At 44.2% G+C, this 17829-nt stretch overlaps 1 protein-coding gene and 1 long non-coding RNA gene across 3 annotated transcripts in view; one reads left to right on the top strand and one right to left on the bottom strand.

Moving 5' to 3' along the window:
* The window catches only part of cacng6 (calcium voltage-gated channel auxiliary subunit gamma 6), a 38854-nt gene extending 21025 nt beyond the window's left edge, over positions 1-17829 (top strand). For both annotated transcript variants that reach the window (XM_062957242.1, XM_062957241.1), the window contains 3 exons: positions 7524-7598; positions 10395-10532; positions 17237-17829. In XM_062957242.1, coding sequence (XP_062813312.1) covers positions 7524-7598; positions 10395-10532; positions 17237-17472 — 449 coding nt within the window. In that variant the 3' untranslated portion in view covers positions 17473-17829. The remainder of the gene's footprint in view (positions 1-7523; positions 7599-10394; positions 10533-17236) is intronic.
* LOC134292403 (uncharacterized) lies at positions 9108-10399 on the bottom strand. The gene is made up of 2 exons (XR_009999635.1): positions 10249-10399; positions 9108-9345 (listed from the first exon to the last, which is right to left on the bottom strand). It is a non-coding gene; the product is annotated as an uncharacterized LOC134292403 (long non-coding RNA).

The following is a 17829-nucleotide window of genomic DNA, read 5'->3' as shown; positions in this document are numbered from 1 at the left end:
GGAGGAAGAAAGAGAAACCAGACCACAATGGTTGAAAAGCTGCAAAAACATTGGGATGGCAGAGTATTGATCAAGAATTATCTTTTCCAAATCAATGCCCAATGCCTCTCCCAAAACCCTTTCCTATTCTTTTCTATGGCACGCAGCAAACAGAGGAATTGATCAGGAACTGAACATACTAGAAAGGTTTGGGGAGAATTCACCATGATTTATAAGCAGTAAAGAGTTTATGCTTTTATACTGTGTTTCCTACCTCTGGTGTAGAGTGTGTATCTACACTAGAGATTTAATGCAGTTTGGAATCATGGGAGCTGTGATTGTACAAGGTTTTTCACTTTCTCTGCCAATGACTGCTGATGCCTCACCCAACTTCAAATCCCATGATTCCACAGCATTGAGCCATAGCAATTAACATGATGTCAAACTGCATTAATTCTACATTGTAGATACACTCAGTCTTCATAATTACTTACAGAGGTGGAATGCAGGAGGCCCCAGTTACACTGCCATATAATCCAGTTTATGAATGCAGATTATCTGCTTTAAACTGGATTATATGGCAGTGTAGACTCATATAATATAGTGTAAAGCAGATAATTATGTAACACAATTGTAACAAAAATTATGTTCCTGGTTTAAAAGTGTTATTTCCTGTTTAATTGTATGGCTTTGAAAGTAGTTTTTGTACTCTGGAAATTTTGTTTTTGTGGCTGCCACAAACTATGTTGAATTGGTTGAGACTCAGTGAGATATTCATTGAAAAACTATAGCAAAATGTGCTGCAGGGTGTCCTGCAAGAACAAAGTTTTTGGAGTTTAATAAACTTTTCCCATGTGTTATGATAGAACCAATTAAGATATGACATCTATAAGCCAGCGACAAAAATTGTATTACATAGTGTAATCTGCATTCAGAAACTATATTCTATGGTCATTGTATGGGGCTGGAATGTTACTGTTTTGGACTACAACTCACAAAATCCCCCACAGCCAGTAGATGTGTGGACTGGAGAATTCTAGTAGTTCAAGCTTTAAAAAGTAATTTCTTCAGAACTCTGATGAACTGAGAAGCCATCTTGATTTCGTTGGGAAGGCAATGGGACTTGGAATGACGTAACAGGCCAAGAGCCAAAGTCCTACACTCAGCTTCTCCCACGGTTGTGTCCTGGGTGTTTTTCTTAGCCTGTCAATGTTGCGTGACTGTGTTGTAACTCAATCGGCAGCAGCTTGGGCCAGTGAGCATAGAGCGCAGTCCCGGAAAAAGGGATTGGAGCCAATTACATGGCTAATACTTTTGGCTTATCTCCCTGTAACTAGAGCCTCCACCCTTGCTGAGCTCTGCCCAATTTCAAGTAACTAATCAACTACTCCGTTCTGTAGACACGTCTGTTGCAAGCAGTGCTGAAAAGTCTGCACAAGAGTAGTACAAAGCAGTATTAGTGAAGAGATACACAATGCTTCTGTGCCTGCCAACATCTCACAGATGGAAACGTGTGGCCAAACAACATCAGAGAGTGGTCAAGACGACGACGACGACGATGATGATGATTATTATTATTATTATTATTTGATACACAACAAGATTAGTACAGAGCAAACAAGATCACTATGCTGGATTTTGTATTGGATCACACGTCAGACACTTCCCAAGTGTCTAGGACTATGTGATTTATCGGCGAATTATGTAGGCAGATCCAAGTAGGGTGGCCTTTTGCAAAAGGCCACCCTACTTAGATCTGCATGCATTATTCGCTGGTTCAGTGCCAAGGTCTTTAGGCACTGCTGCCAGTGTGCCAATCACCACTGGGACCACCTTGACTGGCTTGTGCCAGAGTTTTTGCAGTTCGATCTTTAAATCCTCGTTTCGTGTAAGCTTTTCCAGTTGGTTCTTGTCAATCCTTCTGTCACCTGAGATTGCAACATCGACAATCCATACTTTGTTTTTACAATTGACTGGGTAGGTCTTCCAGATGAGATAGGTCTTTAATTGTTTTTAAAATTCTGACAGTATTAATGAGAAATCATGTTCAAGTCAGGTGAGGCTGTCCCAGTTTGCTTTTGCTCGAGGCTACTGGGAAAATCAAATCTCCCCACTCTTTTCTTCCTACTATTGAGTTAATAGAATACAAACTATCTTTGTGATATGAACTAAGCTAAGGACAAAGAGGAACGTAGGAGTGTTCAAAAACTACTTGCAGCCTGTATTGCACATATTGATTAAATATTTAAAACTGTTCATCTCTGTAAAGGATATATAGAAAAGGCTTGGCTTCTTTGCAGCATGATATAACTCCCCTTTTAATATTTAGAATGCATATTAAATTTTGGAGACAAAGAGGAATTGTCAGCTGAGTGTTTATGTACCTGAATTTGTGAGAAATTAGGATATCCAATACACTGGCCAACACACATTTTGATGCCTCAAATGTTACACCTACAGGTATGCTTGACCTGCTGATTGCAAAAATAGCACCAGTTCTTGTTTTTGAGATACAGAACATATATCATATACGAATTGCCAACTGATTGCCTATAGAAAACCACTGTGTCTAAGAAACTAGAGCTGCTGCAATCCATTCAATGCAATTTTCTGAGTCGGCGCACCAAAGAACATGCCTAAAAACCAAGACATGAAGGGTTGGACTGATATAATTATCAAATGGGTCTTCTTTTCTTACTTGTTTACCACTTGTTTCATAGTCCAAAAAGTAAATTTTCAAGTTTTTGGGGGAAGGAAATACAGCCATGACATGCATAACAGGACCCCAGTGCCTTTTATAATGTGCAAAGTTAGAAGTTTAGTTCTGGAAGTCTGGGATGGCACCAGAAGTCACTTCGAAAATCCGAGTCAATTATGAAACATATTCGATTCCTAGCTTCCCGTCTTGTCACACTAGTCACATTTTTGTGTATAATTTGTTGGGTTTCGAAATCCCAATGTGGTGTTTTTGTCAAGCCATCAGCATATCACCTTTCCCTTCCTTATTCCATCTTATTCTAGACATTGGATGCTATGGGCTGATATATTCTCAACGGAAGCTGTTAATGGGAGGACTAGGGAGCCGGTAATGTTAAATTATAGCCTATTTGAGCAATTTCGTAGGACTGTTTCTCTTGCACACATATACGCACATAGAGCCTGGGGCGACCTGGAATTGGTCCAGCTGTAATTGCTAACGCTTCTCTCTCCGGGGACACAATTAAATCCAGTCCGATGGGCAAGGTAAGGACTTGGAAAGGATAAGCCCCGAGGCCCCAAATGCAGGGAATCGTTTTCTCCCCAACACTGCTTTGAATGCCAAGTTTGAGAAACTGCCTCCCCCAAAAAAGAAAGATTTATGTAACTTGAACTGGTGCATATTTGGAGCGAGAGGAAGCCCAAGTGCAGCACCTTTGCCTCGTCCCTTTTGGGTTTCTCAACAAGCTGGCAAATAATGCGGACGTCATGGAAACAAATTCTAAAATCCATCCTGCAGCAATACCAGTGCCATGAGCCAAACTGGTTTCCTTTTTAATAAGCCAAATAAAAGCTTTTTAAAAGTATTATCTATACACATCTATACACATAATAAAAGCAAAAATATGTATGTATGTGTGGCTCCCACTTCCACAAATAGCTGTAGCTCCCCGACTCAGAAGACGCCAATAGCCCTCCAGTGACATTGCAATACTGGAGGTCTTTGGGGAAAATTCACCTTGATTTGGGGGAGTTGTAGTTCACCTACATTCAGAGAGCACTGTGAACCCAAACACCGATGGATCTGGACCAAACTTGGCACACATACCTGATATGCCAAAATTTGATTACTGGCGGGGTTTGGAGGGGAACCAACTTTCCTTTCTGGGAGTTGTAGTTCAGCCACTACCAGAGAAACTGTGACCTCCACTGATGATGGACCTGGACCAAACTTGGCATACAGAACCCCCATGACTGACTCAACCTACTGGAGGGGTTTGAGGGCACTGAGTCACCATAGTGGGAGTTGTAGTTTACCTTACAGCCAGAGAACACACTGAACCCCACTGATGATGCACCCAGAGCAAACTTGCCCAACATAATACACTTTTTAAGTACTGATGGAGTTTCTCGAGGTTAACCTGGCACTATGTCAGTTGTAGTTAATCCACAACCGTATGCAATTTGTACAATTAAAATTGACTTTTTAAAACAACCCAGATATTGCCGAGTACCCAATCTAGTACATTATACAAGTCTACATCGTGTTTTGGGTCCTGAGGTCAAAGCAGAGTATAAAAGCATGATTATTATTACCGTAGCCTCTCGGTTAACCAAATCCCAAGCAGCCGGCATTTTTTTTGAAGAAATGATAGGTTATTGGGTTGCTGTGAGTTTAAATAAATACTGTATATGCTCAAGTATAAGCCTAGTTTTTCAGCCCTTTTTTAGGACTGAAAAAACCCTCCTTGGCTTATGTTCGGATGAGGGTCCTGGCGGGCTTATATTCAGGTCGGCTTATACTCAAGTATATATGATATATTTATTATTTTTCTCTATTATTATTGGTATTGTTACATTTATTATTTTACTCTATTAATTATTATTATTACATTTATTATTTTACTCTATTATTGTTGTTACTTTTACATTTATTTTACTCTATTTTTATTATTATTATTACAATTATTATTTTACTGCATTCATTATTATTATTATTACATTTATTATTTCACTCTATTATTATTAAAAGGATACATAAGCACATTTACATTGAAGAAAATGAAAATAATGATTTAATCAGAGTTGAACAGTCATATCTTAAATTACAGTTGGATGTAAAGATTCAAAAACATTTAAACTACTGATGCCTCAATTAATGTAATTTTATTGGTATCTCGACTTATACTGGAGTCAATATTTTCCCAGGTTTTTTGTGGTAAAATTAGGTGCCTCGGCTTATATTCGGGTCAGCTTATACTCGAGTATATACGGTACTTTAAATAAATAATCTAAATAAAAATAAAAATTAAATTATTTTTATTACATTAAAAGCATTTGAATATGACTTAAAGTCCCAAAATATACAATAAATATTAAAATAGAATTAAACTTTAATGAGAACAATTAAAAATTAACAGTTCACAGTAACTGCCATTTAATTAAAATTGTGCACTACATTCACCAAGCTGCTTTTATAATGCAGTAAAAACTGTGTTACAATTACGTTAAGTTTGTCTTTGTCTTAACCTGCTCTTCATGACTGCACTTCAATATGAAAATCAAGTCAATACAGAGTTTTCGGTATGGTATAGTGTTGGGTTAGCTCCAGCTTCTGCCAACCTAGCAGTTCGAAACCATGCAAAATGTGAGTAGATCAATAGGTACCACTCCAGCAGGAAGGTAACGGCGTTCCATGCAGTCATGCCGGCCACATGACCTTGGAGGTGTCTACGGACAATGCTGGCTCTTCGGCTTAGAAATGGAAATGAGCACCAACCCCCAGAGATGGTCACGACTGGACTTAACGTCAGGGGAAACCTTTACCTTTAGTATAGTGTGGGGCATATTATTTATGACATCGATTTTTTATAGTAACTCTCAAGAAACCAGAAAGTACATTTATTCGTCCTCTACCAATCCCTGTGGGTATCAGTTAACTGAGAATCATCATCATCATCACCACCACCACCACCTTCCTTCTCCTCCTCCTCCTCTACCTTTTCCTCTTCATCATTTTCTTCTGCAGCTTTGCATTAGTAGAGCAGATGTGGTGTAGTGAACCCTGGCCATTCTAATATGAAAATCTTGTTTTCTCATACTTCCCAGTCCTATACATCATCATTATTCTTATTATACAGTTGATTACAGAGCTAGAAAGAAAGGTTCCCAATATAAAAAGGGACACATAAGGAAAAACCGGTAAAACTCAGAGCCAGCATGGTATAGTCGTCTGAGTACTGAACTGTGACTCTAAAGGCCAGGGTTCAAGTCCCTGCTCAGGTCTGGAAACCCACTGGATGACCTTGGGCAAACCACACTCTCTCAGCCTCAGAGGAAGGCAAGGGCAAACCCCTTCTGAACCAACCTTGCCATGAGAACCAGGTGTTTTTGTAACAATGGAAGAAGATGCAAGATGTTAAAAATGTCCCTGTTCTATATCCACTCTTGTACCCTTCCTCATATATTTTGCAATAAAAATTATATGGGGGGGGGGGGGGGGGAGAGAAAACCCAGTAATACGTTTTCCTTAAAACTGCAGATACTTAGAAAAAAAGTAAAAAAATGTAACACATTGATCAGGCATAGCAGAGCACCTGATAACCAACCTGGATACAGTGAATTATTTGAGAACACAGAAATGCTGGACCACCATGTCAGACTACACAGAGGAGCCACTGAAATCCACAAGCATGTGGACAATTTCAACAGAAAGGAGGAAAATCATGAAAATGAACAAAATCTGGCTACCAGTATTTTAAAAACTCTAAAATCAGGACAGTAAATAAAAAGCAACCCTCAAAAAACAGGGATTCCAAACAGGAAACAATCAGGGCCAGCTAATACTGATCAACAAAGGATTCCTCCAGGTAGGAAGCAGACAGGCTTTGAAGCTGCAAGGCTATTCAATGCTAATCAAGATGATCAATTGCAACATTCACACAGAAAAGAATTCTTTCTCCCACCCGGGTCATTCCACAGATATACAAACCCCACTTGCCTAAGTTCCAACAGACCTCACAACCTCTGAGGAGCCTGTCATAGATGTGGGCAAAACGTCAGGAGAAAATGCCTCTTGCCTTCATACAGCCTGTTACCTTCCCACCAGAGTGGTACCTATTGATCTACTCACATTTGCATGTTTTTGAACTGTGAGGTTGGCAGATGCTGGGGCTAACAGTGGGAGCTCACCCTGCTCCCCAGATTCGAACCGCCAACTTTTCAGTCAGCAAGTTCAGCAGCTCAGCGGTTTAATCTGCTGCGCCACCAAAAAAAAAAAGCCCATATATAGATACCAAAAAATAAAAGTGAAAGCCATAATAACCTCCAACTTTCCTCCCTATGGCTATAAATGTTACAATCTCTTACTTTCTCAGCCCTAAAACATCTTATATAAACTTGTGCAACTTAATTGATCCTTCCGAGCATCAAACCCCACAGCTGACAATTTCCCCCATTGTTCTTGCCAGAAGAACAGTTGGTTTTATCTTCAAAGCTTTCCTGGAATAATCTTGGGAACCTCAGACGGTACGGAGAAAAATTATCTCTAGCCTCTCCTTACCGTTCCTAGAACTCCTTAGGGCCAGAATTAGAGTGGTTTTAAATCCCATATTCTTGGTGTGCCCGTAGCATTTTCTTTTCTGTAAATAGATGTGTGTGATGTAGTTTAAGGGGGGAATAGGCAAAAATGTAGCATAATTATTTTGACAGAACCAAAAGTATTCCTGAGAGCAATGAGTTTTCATTCTGTTTTGTATTAACTCTTTCCTCCAGTCGTAGCTTTGCTTCCTTCCACCTTCGCTCTCGTTCTTTGTTTTCATATGCTTCTTCTTTATTATTCTTTTCAGAAGCGAATTGTTCGTATTTCAAATTCTTCACCACTGGGGAGAATGCTCACATCTTCCAGAGATCTACTAAAAAAGGTGAGTGTATGGTAGTAATAACTCATGTATATATAACCCAAGCATGGGCAAACAGCTGTTAGGATTTCTGGGAGTTGATGGCCAAAATATTAGGTTGAGAACAACTGGATCTGCATTGAACTGGATTATATGGCAAGATAGACTCATGTAATCCTGTTCAAAGCTATCTGCTTTGATAATATGGATTATATGGAAGTGTGGAAGGGGCCAATGTTTACAGATTCTGACATAATGGAGACTAACTCAGGGTGCATCAAGACTGCAGAATTAATACAGTTTAGCACCACTTTAACAGCCATGGTTCAATACCTGGGAGTTGTAGTATGGTGAGGCACTATCACTCTTTGGCAGAGAAGACTAGATGAGTATTAACTCAGGTTTTAAAATAGTAGGTAGCTCAGTGTGTTAAAGCGCTGAGTTGCTGAACTTGCAGACCGAATGGTCCCAGGTTCAAATCCGGGGAGCGGAGTGAGTGCTCACTGTTAGCTCCAGCTTCTGCCAACCTAGCAGTTCGAAAATATGCAAATGTGAGTAGATCAATAGGTACCGCTCTGGCAGGAAGGTAACAGCGTTCCATGCAGTCATGCCGGCCACATGACCTTGGAGGTGTCTACAGACAACGCCGGCTCTTCGGCTTAGAAATGGAGATGAGCACCAACCCTTTGAGTCAGACACAACTGGACTTAACATCAGGGGAAACCTTTACCTTTACTTTTTTTTTTACAACTGTCATGGTTCATACCATTGAGCAATGGTAGTTAAGAGTGGTGTCAAACTGCATTCATCATATAGTGCAGACACACCCTAAGTGATTAATGGTTTGCATTATGTCCAAACCTGAAAACTATGGCTATCTGAACAAGCCAGAATCCTGTTTTACTTTAATTTAAAATACAGTTGGCTGTCTGCATTTGCAGGTTTAACTTTTGCAGATTTGATTAATATGTTCTCTGTAGGAATCTCTATATCCTCTAGCATGACTCTGCCCATTAACAATAGATTTATGCTTGAGGATCTTAAAGATTTCTAGATAGGTATTCAATCAGATTTTTTTTAAAATAATAAGAATCAGCCAGGCTTTGAACCTACAAGGCCAATCAGTGCTAATCATGGTGGCCAATTGCAACATTCTCACTTGCCACCAACAGACAGGAGTTCTTTCTCCCACCCTGAACATTCCACAGAAATATAAACCCCACTTGCTTAGGTTCCAACAGATCTCACAACCTCTGCGGTGGTTTGCCATAGATGGGGGCGAAACATCAGAAGAGAATGCTTCTGGAACATGGCCATACAGCCTGGAAAACTCACAGCAATCCAGTGATTCTGGCCATGAAAGCCTTCGACAACACATAAAAAATAATAGGTTTTTGAAAATGTGTGTTTTCCCCACTTTTGCAGGGTCCTGGGCCCAAGCCCTGCCAAAGTGGAGGTCCTACTGCAATTGGTCTGGTTTGGGTATAAATACACAAATAGAAAGACATACAGACAGACGTCTCAAGACATGGCTTCTGCTCCACAACTGGTTCTTTAAAAATATACACATCCATATTTTATGAGCCAAACGTGTTAAATCGCCATTCCGCGAAAGCTCCAGGGTTGGAAACATTGCTTTCTTCACAGGGAGTTTTTGCATAGAGATGTTGGGTGTCTGTAGGAGTCCATAGGCAGCTAAAAGAGCCTTAAGCCACAGTTTCCAAGAACAGATATAAGGGGGAACTGGAACATTGAAGCGTTCTGCCAGGAGCTGCAAAACATTAAGAAATGAAGAGACTAGATACACTGACAAAAGGCTCAGGATGCATTTACACTGCAGGATTAATTCAGTTTGACACTGCAGTTTGGAAGGTGCAGTTTTACAAGATCTTTAGTCATCTGCCTCACTAAACTACAACTCCCACGACTGCATTGACTGTGTTGCCTTTTGTAAAATGGGTGTGCGATAGGTTGTAAACAAAACCTTAAAAACGATAATGGAAGAAATTCTCAATAGACCATTTAAATGAAAAACCTTATACAGTAGAGTCTCACTTATCCAAGCTAAACGGGCCGGCAGAAGCTTGGATAAGCGAATATCTTGGATAATAAGGGGGGATTAAGGAAAAGCCTATTAAACATCAAATTAGGTTATAATTTTACAAATTAAGCACCAAAACATCATGTTATACAACAAATTTGACAGAAAAAGTAGTTCAATACGCAGTAATGTTATGTTGTAATTACTGTATTTACGAATTTAGCACCAAAATATCATGATATATTGAAAACCTTGACTACAAAAATGCATTGGATAATCCAGAAGCTTGGATAAGCGAGGCTTGGATAAGTGAGACTCTACTGTAATTTTGTAGGAAAAGGTTCAATTCTTGCTTTGCTATGGGAACCCATTGGGGGATCTTGGGCAAGTCATACACCCTCAGACCCTAGAAAAACCCTTGTCATTTCCTATTTCAAGCTTTTATAGTGACCAATAAAGCCTAAGCCTTCTGTAGTCACGCCAACAAGTGAATCTTATCTTTCTATAGCTCTGATCTATTGATATGAAACACAATTCCTTTCTCCGATGGAGTCAGGTCTTGCTTAGCCTCCAGCCTCGGTTGTTATATTTGTTTCTGATTCTGTACAGGATTCTTTAGTCTGTGTAACTTACTAGATGGCTGAGGATTGCATGCTGTGTCACATAAAAGGCAAGGCTGTAGGGAGTCATTGTAAGTCTTGTCCCTGTTCTCATCTTCATGTATTAGATGGCAAGAAATGACTAGGTTTTTGTCTCCCCTTCCTGGTGACGCCGCATAGAACTGAACATCACGGCAGCTGTTATATCCCTCCTCAGCATCACCTTGATGGCCATGGGTTCTCTCTGCATCACAATGGCACTCAGCAAAGGCATTGAATTCTTCCTGAAGCCAGCATCCTGCTTCTTCATTATATCAGGTAAAGGAGCCCTGAGAGACACCTCATTCCTTGCAGGGAGGGGGAACAAACATCTCTACTCACCATTTAATGCAGTTTGAAGACAATGTGGTGTTTATATGACACAACACTGGTTATAACCAATGCTGCAGCACGCTTTAAGGGCTTTAAACCAAGATTCCCAAAGTTGGAGTATACTCCGAAATAGAGTTCCTAATGCGCATCGGTGCATTTTAGTGTAAACAACATTGCACAGTGAAAGCAATTAAGGGACAGCGTGACTCCATGACTGTCAGCTCACCACAGCCGCTCCTGAATGAACACACGAGACTCTCTGTGATATCACCAGAAACTTTACTGCAGGAAACATAAACATCAGAAAAGCCAAGAATGGGAGACTCCGGCCAACCATCCTTTATATACCCTCCCCCTCATTTGAAAAGTCTCTTCCCGCTCAGTAAAACCCCGCGCAAATTCCCCGCCAAGTCCAGCAGCCGTTTCTTCTCCGAGTCCTGAGACGCAGGTGTCTTATCAATGTCAGTGACCCTGAAACTCAGAGCCACATACAGGCTCTAGTAGCAGGGTTCTGACATGGCGTTCTCCTCCCCTTCGTCCTGGAAGGAAAAGATTAAACACAACTATTGTTCTCCGCTGTCCAGAATTCCTTTATACTTTTTTAACAGGCTGCAATGGAATACCGGGTGTACCTTTCCTAGGTCCTTGGGTAGCCTCAGCTCATAGGTCACTTAGTTTATTCTTTTCGCTACCCTGAACGGCCCTATATAGCGTGGAGCCAATTTCTTAGATGGGAACCCCAATTTCAGGTTTTTTGTGCTCAGCCAAACCAGATCTCCTTCGCCCAATTTGTCCCCCTCTCGGCGCCTACGATCTGCAAAGAGCTTGTACTTCTTTTGTGTTTCCCGCAATGCCTCCACCACGGTCTGCCACCCTTGCTTAATTTTGGCCGGCCATTCCTTGTCGGTCTGGCCCTCTCCTTCCTTCCACTCGGGTAGCCTGGGGAAAGGTGCCACCTCCTGTCCGTATACTATTTCGAATGGGGCACGACCTGTGGCCGAATGTACGGCCCCGTTAAAAGCCATCTCAGCAAACGGAAGAAGGTCCGCCCAATCGTCCTGTCTATAATTGGTGTACATCCTCAAGAATTGGCACAGTGTCTGTTGGGTACGTTCGACCCCCCCGTTGGTTGCGGGATGAAAAGCCGAGCTCAGATTCCTTTCCGCTCCTAACAGCTGTAAGAATTTTCCCCAAAATTTTGCAGTGAATTGGACTCCCCGGTCGCTAATTATTTTGTCGGGACACCCATGTAGGCGATATACATGCTTCACATACAAATCAGCGAGCTTTTCAGCCGAGGGGAGTTTTGGCAGGGCCACAAAGTGTGCCTGTTTTGAGAATAGGTCCAATATTGTCCAAATGTATCTGTGGCCTCTGCTGGGGGGTAGTTCGCCTACAAAATCCATTGCCACGCATTCCCATGGCCTCATGGGCTCCACCACCTTCTGCAATAGCCCCTGGGGCTTCCCAGGTGGTGTTTTCCCCTCTGCACATAATTCACACTGCGTGACGTACCCCCTGGCGTCTTTCCTCATTCCGGGCCACCAGCATTGTTTGGCCAACAGTTTAATAGTCCTGGTGGGGCCTAGATGACCTGCACCCTTGTTATCGTGGCACTTCCTTAACATTTCTTGTCTTAAACATTCAGGAATATACAATTTCTTATTTACAAACACCAAATCCCCACACAGTTCTCCCTGTTCTTTGTTCGTTTGTAACCATTTGTCCATTCCGTATGCTCGCTTCAACTCTTCCTCCCATATTTCTCCTCCCCCCGTGGAAATGGCAGTACGTTTGTTTTCTTTGGCCGCTTGTGCTCGAGTCAGTACTGCCAGGCCCCATTGCTTATCTAGGAAAAGGCTCCCCTCAGATTCCTGAATTCCTCCCCCGTGCTGAGGCATCCGAGAGAGAGCGTCAGCGAGTATGTTGTGTTTCCCCTGGAAGAACTTGAGTCTGAAATCAAAACGGCTGAAATATTGGGCCCATCTAATCTGCTTCGCTGATAGTTTACGAGGGGATCTTAGATACTGTAAATTTCTATGATCAGTCCACACCTCAAACGGTGTTCCACTTCCTTCCAGAAAGTGTCTCCAGCACTCTAGTGCTTTCAGAATCGCTAAGGCTTCTCTCTCCCAAATCGGCCAGTTTTTTTCTGTGTCGCTAAACTTTTTCGACAGATAGCCACATGGCTTCAGGTTCCCCCCCTCGTCTTTCTGCAGCAGAACTGCCCCATATGCCCGGTCTGACGCATCGCAATGTAGTACAAAGGCCTTAGACATATCAGGGTGCTGTAGGACAGGCTCCTCAGTAAAACGCTTTTTAAGGGCTTCGAAAGCTTCCTGGCATTCTATTGTCCAGGTCAGTTTGGCCCCTGGGGCCTTCACTTTGGCTGTTTCTCCCCTGCCTTTAGTCTTTAACAAATCCGTTAACGGCAAAGTGAGGCGCGCAAAGTCCTTGATAAATGTTCTATAGAAGTTTGCGAACCCCAGGAAGGATTGCAGCTGCTTCCGTGTTCTGGGGGCTTCCCACCCCCTCACGTCTTCCACCTTCGCAGGGTCCATCGCCACTCCCTGGGAGGAAATCCTATACCCCAGAAAGTCTATCTGGTCTTTATTGAACTTGCACTTGGCAAGCTTCGCATACAGCTTCGCTTCCCTCAACTTTTGTAGGACTTCCCTGACTAGTTCTACGTGTTGCTCCTTAGTCCGAGACATTATCAATATGTCATCTAAAAAAATAAAGACTCCCTTGTACAATAATGGATGCAACACTTCGTTGATTAATTGCATGAACGCGGCCCCTCCCCCGCATAAACCGAATGGGAGCACACAATAATTGAATAATCCGAAGGCGCAGGAGAAGGCCATCTTCCACCTGTCCTCTGGTTTGATCTGCAATTTATGGTAAGCCTCAATTAAATCCAATTTAGTGAATATCTGTCCCTCCGATAACTGGGCGATCAAGTCCTTCACTAAGGGTAGGGGGTATTTATTTACAGTACTGATTGCATTCAGGCCCCTGTAGTCAATGCAGAGCCTCAGCGTTTGGTCCTTTTTCCGCCTAAACAACACAGGTGCCCCTAAAGGGGAGTTCGAAGGTTCTATGAAACCCCTCGCTAGGTTTTTATCAATGTACTTTCTCAGTTCCTCCTTTTCCCTAGCCGACATCGGGTATATCTTTGCCTTGGGAAGCTCTGCTCCTGGGACTAGCTCTATTTTCACTTCAACTCTCCGCTTCGGTGGGAAATTGTCTGCTTCCTTCTCGTCAAACACGTCCACAAAATCCCGATACTCTGGGGGTAATTTATCTGCCAGTTCTGCTATTCTGATAGAGTCTTCCTCCCCCCTTTTCCCCGGCTCCCTCTCAACTTCCTGGCTCCCTTCTTCCAAATTCATCCCGAAAATCATGCTCTTATCCTCCCAGTTGATTTGCGGGTTGGCCTGCCCCAGCCACGGCATGCCTAGTATAACATTATAGCTGGCTATTTGTGATATCACAAATGACACCTTTCCTTCCCAACTCCCTATCTTACATTTTACATCTTCGGCACTGTACCTAGCTAACGATCCTGATGCTGTGGATCCGTCCAACTGCGAAAATGCTATTGGGGATTCTAGGTTCGTTCTTTCGCATCCCAATCCCTCGGCTAATTCAGGGGAAATGATGTTCCTGGAACATCCACAATCCACAAACGCTTTGCAGGTTGCTTGTTTGCTGCCATTTTCAAGCTGAATGGGGACCACTATCATAGCTTTGTCCTGACTTACCAACCCCCCCGAATGGTGCCTCATCGGTGTTTCTTCCTCGGCGCGTTTTCCTGCCACGGCTCTTGGTTTGGGCTGGCCTCCGCTTTCCCCTTTTCTCTGCCAGCACTCGGCAGCTCTGTGGCCCAACCGGCCGCACACAAAGCAGCCACTCCTGCTGGCGCTCACGTTCCCTGTCGGCTCCGCTCTCCTCCCGGCTGGGGCTGATCCCTCCTTCCGGCTCCCCTCTTTCATCTGCGGCCGTTGCTGTAGCGCTCCTCGGTGCCTCCTCGCCTGGGCCAGCGATGTCTCGACGCGCCCCGCCAGCTGAATCCATCCGCGCAGTGTGTCAGGCTCATCACGATGCACCGCCCAGGAGAGGATCTCCCGCCTGAGCCCCTCTTTGAAGAGTTCCATCTTTGTCACTGCAGACCATTCCGGCACCTTTTCGGCGAGGCATTGGAACTCCTCCGCATACTCAGATACCGACCTCTGCCCCTGGGAGACGGTCTTCAACTTCTCCCTCGCCCGGATCTGCTCCAATGGATCTCGGAAACGGGTCTCCAGGGCCCCCATAAAGCGTCGGACTGACCCCAGACATGGGTCGCGCCGCGCGTGCAGCTGAACGTACCAGCTAGCCGCTCCCCTCTTCAACACTGCACCAATGGCCCGTATCCGGCTGGATTCCGTTCTAAAAGTGTGAGCATTGTCCTCCATATAGCCCCTCACCGTGGTAAGGAAAAAATCCAGTTCAGAGGACTCTCCCCCAAACTCGATCCTTAGTTCCTCTCGTCTCGGTAGGGGTCCCTGTGGTGGCAATCCCCAATTCTCCGCCCGTCGCAAGCCCCCTTGCGGACCAGTGGGCCCCGCTGCTGTTTCTCTTTGCCCTGTGCCACGCCCGGCATTCGCCAGGGGCACTAGGGTCTCAGCTGGGAGCGTAGCCGGGATTCTCGGAGGCTTTTCCCCTTCGTCGTCACTCTCCTCCACCCGCGCCAGGCTTGTTTGGGTCTTGGGCCGGGCGCCGGGCTCCTTTCGCATTTCCCTTCCCTTCGGTGCTGGAAGGTCTGCAAAGCCCTGGCTGCTTCCCACGCTCACGTCCCACATTGAGCCAGCCCGAAGTTCCCTTCCTCTCTCTGGCTCCGCCAAAAACGCCAGGCGCTCCATCGCCCTCGACATCACTGCCAGGGTGGTCTCCATCGCTGACATCCTCTCCTCCAGAAACACCATCCTTTGTGGGCCTGGGGAAGGTGAACCTTCCTCTCCTCCGGTGCTGTCTCCCCGCACCACTCCACGCCTCTGGGTTACCCCATTTGGCTGGGCATAAGCGGTGGATGACGCCAGGGCCGCCAGCTGGTGGAACTCAGCGTCCGGCTCGGGAGTGGCCCTTCCCGACCTTCCTCCTCCTGCGCCCAAGAGCTCTTCATCCTCCACTTGCATGTTACACCTCACCGCTACAGCGGGATGGTGTCTATATTCTTGGCTTAGTGTCAGCTCACCACAGCCGCTCCTGAATGAACACACGAGACTCTCTGTGATATCACCAGAAACTTTACTGCAGGAAACATAAACATCAGAAAAGCCAAGAATGGGAGACTCCGGCCAACCATCCTTTATATACCCTCCCCCTCATTTGAAAAGTCTCTTCCCGCTCAGTAAAACCCCGCGCAAATTCCCCGCCAAGTCCAGCAGCCGTTTCTTCTTCGAGTCCTGAGACGCAGGTGTCTTATCAATGTCAGTGACCCTGAAACTCAGAGCCACATACAGGCTCTAGTAGCAGGGTGGCTGTTGGCTGTGGCTGTTGTGGATCCTGGAACTGGTTTAAGGCCAGCCTCTGCAGTGTGTATAAGCACCATCCAGGCCTCAAACCAGTTCCAGAACTTCCCATCTAATCATCCGCACCCTGAAACTGCTTCCTTCTGTGCTAGATCAAGGGGTCAGTGTAGATGTGCCTGCAAACAACATTATCAATCAACTAGGATTAACCCCTCTAACTCAACCCTTCATTTACTTTAGCATAGCAAGTATTCTTCTAACAACAAAGCTCCTTAAAACATTGCTATGAAAAGGAAAGGGCCTGAGGCCGTTAGGAATTATGGGACTTGAAGTCCAAAACACTTGGAGGACTTGAGTTTGCCCATGCCTGATATAACCCATATTGGGCAATTCTGCAAAATCCTTTTGCTGTCAAAGTCAGCAAATATTCCCTTTACTATTGAGCTACATTAATTACTTCTAAGTGGGTCGTTTAATTCTAAAGCAGTCCAGTCCAGAAAGTTTACCTTACTCCTCATTTGTTGTCTAAAATCCCTTCTACACTGATCAAATGTGCAAATCAAAGAAGACTCAATGATACAGTGGGCACAATGCATACCTGCAATGCACACAATAGCTTGCATAAAGAGTAATAATAGTACTTCAAAAAAGTCCCCAGAAAGTCCAGAACAAGCTTGAAAATGCACTGCAGCAGACCATAGTATATCCCACATGCTCCTTGAAGCCATGACTGAAAAACATGCTGCACTTGTAAGAACATCACTAGCGCTGCAGCACATTTAGTCCATCCCCTGTGGCCGAGCCATTTCTGCTGATGCTCATCAGCAGATTTAAAAAATCATATTTTCTGGTGGCTGTCTAGATGCGAATACTACAGTTCCTGGGTTCAGTTCCAATCCACACAAAGTGAATCCTGTCGACACCATTCCAGCCTCAAACCAGTTCCAGTGGTGCCTGTGTGGGGACCTCACCATGAAACTGGTTCCAAGATGGATTACACTGTCAGTGTAGAAGTCCCCTTAGTCCACAACTCAAACTCCAGACCAGACTTTTGCCCAGGAGTATGTGCAAAGGGGCATCCCTCTCGAGTGTCATTCCCATCATCCTCTTTGCTGTCCTTCTCTTTCCTTCCAGGTTTGATGGTGCTGGTGTCCCTGGAGATCTTCCGACAGTCTGTCCGGTGGCTAATCACCTCCGACGAGTCCATTCCCCTGGAATATGAATATTCATGGTCTGTGGCTTGCGCAGTGGCTGCTGGTGCCGTCCTGATCTTTGGAGGAGGTTGTTTCATCCTTTTATCCATCCCAAACTTGTGCAAAAAGCCCTGGGAATACTGTATGAAAAGCAGAAGCAATAGCAACACTTCCTAAAATAGAAAATAATTTGGGGTGGGAGGCGGAATGAGATCTCTCTTCCTCTCACCCTGCAACACACACATACAAATGTATACCTCCACTCACTTCTGCTGCCCTCTTCCTCCAACTTCTGGACTTCGTTTTCTCCTATGTTATGTGACTTGTAAATAGAACCTCTAGTGCTTGTCTTGTCTTAGTTTTGGGGCAGGGAAGGAGGGAGGGAGCGGGGAAGGAGCGAGGGACTGTGGTATAAAAAGGGGCTCTGTGTGAATGAAGGGACAGCTGCATTAATGAACTGATGAATTATGCGGGAGGGAGCATAAAGGACTGTATTTAAAACCTGGTTTTTATAAATGGCTATTTTTAGCTTAA

This window comes from Anolis carolinensis, chromosome 6 (assembly GCF_035594765.1).
Source record: "Anolis carolinensis isolate JA03-04 chromosome 6, rAnoCar3.1.pri, whole genome shotgun sequence".
NCBI lineage: Eukaryota > Metazoa > Chordata > Lepidosauria > Squamata > Dactyloidae > Anolis > Anolis carolinensis.
Note: the sequence above shows the minus strand (reverse complement) of the source record. Positions and strands in the feature narration are given on the sequence as shown.